The 2,112-nt window shown below is 28.9% G+C and overlaps 1 protein-coding gene across 2 annotated transcripts in view; it reads right to left on the bottom strand.

Moving 5' to 3' along the window:
• The window catches only part of LOC106470992 (nephrocystin-4-like), a 90,807-nt gene that overhangs the window by 64,854 nt on the left and 23,841 nt on the right, over positions 1 to 2,112 (bottom strand). For both annotated transcript variants that reach the window (XR_002613172.1, XM_022399631.1), the window contains exon 13: positions 358 to 501. Coding sequence is in view for 1 of the 2 variants with exons in the window: in XM_022399631.1 (XP_022255339.1) it covers positions 358 to 501 (144 nt within the window). In the remaining variant the exon portion in view is untranslated. The remainder of the gene's footprint in view (positions 1 to 357; positions 502 to 2,112) is intronic.

Below are 2,112 nucleotides of genomic sequence, written 5' to 3'. Positions count from 1 at the left end.
CATAAATACAGCAGTTTCATAATGCCTACTTCACTACTAAACATAAATACAGCAGTTTCATAATGCCTACTTCACCACTAATTGGGGATTCAGGTTTCATAATTTCTACTTTACTACTAAATGAGGATAATTCCATCACGGAATGTTTCAGTCCTAAAGTCTAAACAAAAACAACTTTCATTAATGAAATGTATCTAAACTAAACATTCTTGATTATATTTATTAACTGAAAAGTGAATGTCATGATAAAGGACACAGATTTCTGATTTCTACTACTGTTGGTCTACTTCAGGTAATATTTCTCCCTGCTGATCTTTAACATAAATAGTTTGTTTTAAGAAAAAGAAAAAAAGCTACCTTCAAATCAACATCTGATGACCCAATGTAAAGCAATGACTCGCCGTCCCAAACGTCAATATGGAGATGATGATAAGCTAAGTATTTCAAAAAAGCTTTATCTTCTCCTCTACTGAGATAGGCTGGATCAACTTCATAACGAATCTATGCAAAGGAAATTTTAATTGTGGAATGCTTTTTTAAAATTAATATTACTAAAGGTCTTCAATTCAAGCAACAACATAAATTTCATATTACTTACAAGCTATTAACTGTTATATAAAAACTACATTGCACTCAGTCACAGAATAAACTTTATTTATGATAGATTAACTGCTGTATAAAAAAAGTACTGTACACAGCCACACAACAAAATTTGCATTATTTAAAAGGTATTAGTTATTATATACTAAATACATTGTACTCCGCCACATAAGAAACTTCACCTATTTATAAGAGATTAGCAGTTACATAAACTATACAGTGGACTTGGCCACAAAACAAACTTCACGTTATTTACAAGAGAGTAGTTACTGGATAAATAACACATTCTACCTGGCCATAAAATAAACTTCACAGTACTCACAAAACATTCTCAACAAAGGATTGGCTACTATATAATCAATACTTGATACCAGGTCAAGTAATATAATCCACATTCTTCACACAAGATTAACCTCTATATAATCAATACTTGATACCAAATCAAGTAATATAATCCACATTCTTCACACAAGATTAACCTCTATATAATCAATACTTGATACCAAATCAAGTAATATAATCCACATTCTTCACACAAGATTAACCTCTATATAATCAATACTTGATACCAGGTCAAGTAATATAATCCACATTCTTCACACAAGATTAACCTCTATATAATCAATACTTGATACCAGGTCAAGTAATATAATCCACATTCTTCACACAAGATTAACCTCTATATAATCAATACTTAATACCAGGTCAAGTAATATAATTCACATTCTTCACACAAGATTAACCTCTATATATTCAATACTTGATACCAGGTCAAGTAATATAATCCACATTCTTCACACAAGATTAACCTCTATATAATCAATACTTGATACCAGGTCAAGTAATATAATCCACATTCTTCACACAAGATTAACCTCTATACAATCAATACTTGATACCAGGTCAAGTAATATAATCCACATTCTTCACACAAGATTAACCTCTATATAATCAATACTTGACACCAGGTAAAGTAATATAATCTACATTCTTCACACAAGATTAACCTCTATATAATCAATACTTGATACCAGGTAAAGTAATATAATCTACATTCTTCACACAAGATTAACCTCTATATAATCAATACTTGATACCAGGTAAAGTAATATAATCTACATTCTTCACACAAGATTAACCTCTATATAATCAATACTTGATACCAGGTCAAGTAATATAATCCACATTCTTCACACAATATTAACCTCTATATAATCAATACCTGATACCAGGTAAAGTAATATAATCTACATTCTTCCCACAAGAGTAACTTCTATATAACCAAAACTTGATACAAGGCTCACTAATATAATTCACATTCTTCACAGAAGATTAAACATTACATAATCAATACAATACTATTATATAATAGTTAATTCTTTAATGAAGATTAACCACTATATAATCAATACAATACTATTATATAATAGTTAATTCTTTAATGAAGATTAACCATGATATAATCAATACAGTACTATTATATAATAGTTAATTCTTTAATGAAGATTAACC

The sequence above is a fragment of the Limulus polyphemus genome, unplaced genomic scaffold, assembly GCF_000517525.1.
Source record: "Limulus polyphemus unplaced genomic scaffold, Limulus_polyphemus-2.1.2 Scaffold4342, whole genome shotgun sequence".
In the NCBI taxonomy this organism is placed as follows: domain Eukaryota; kingdom Metazoa; phylum Arthropoda; class Merostomata; order Xiphosura; family Limulidae; genus Limulus; species Limulus polyphemus.
This window is presented reverse-complemented; position numbering and strand designations above follow the sequence as displayed.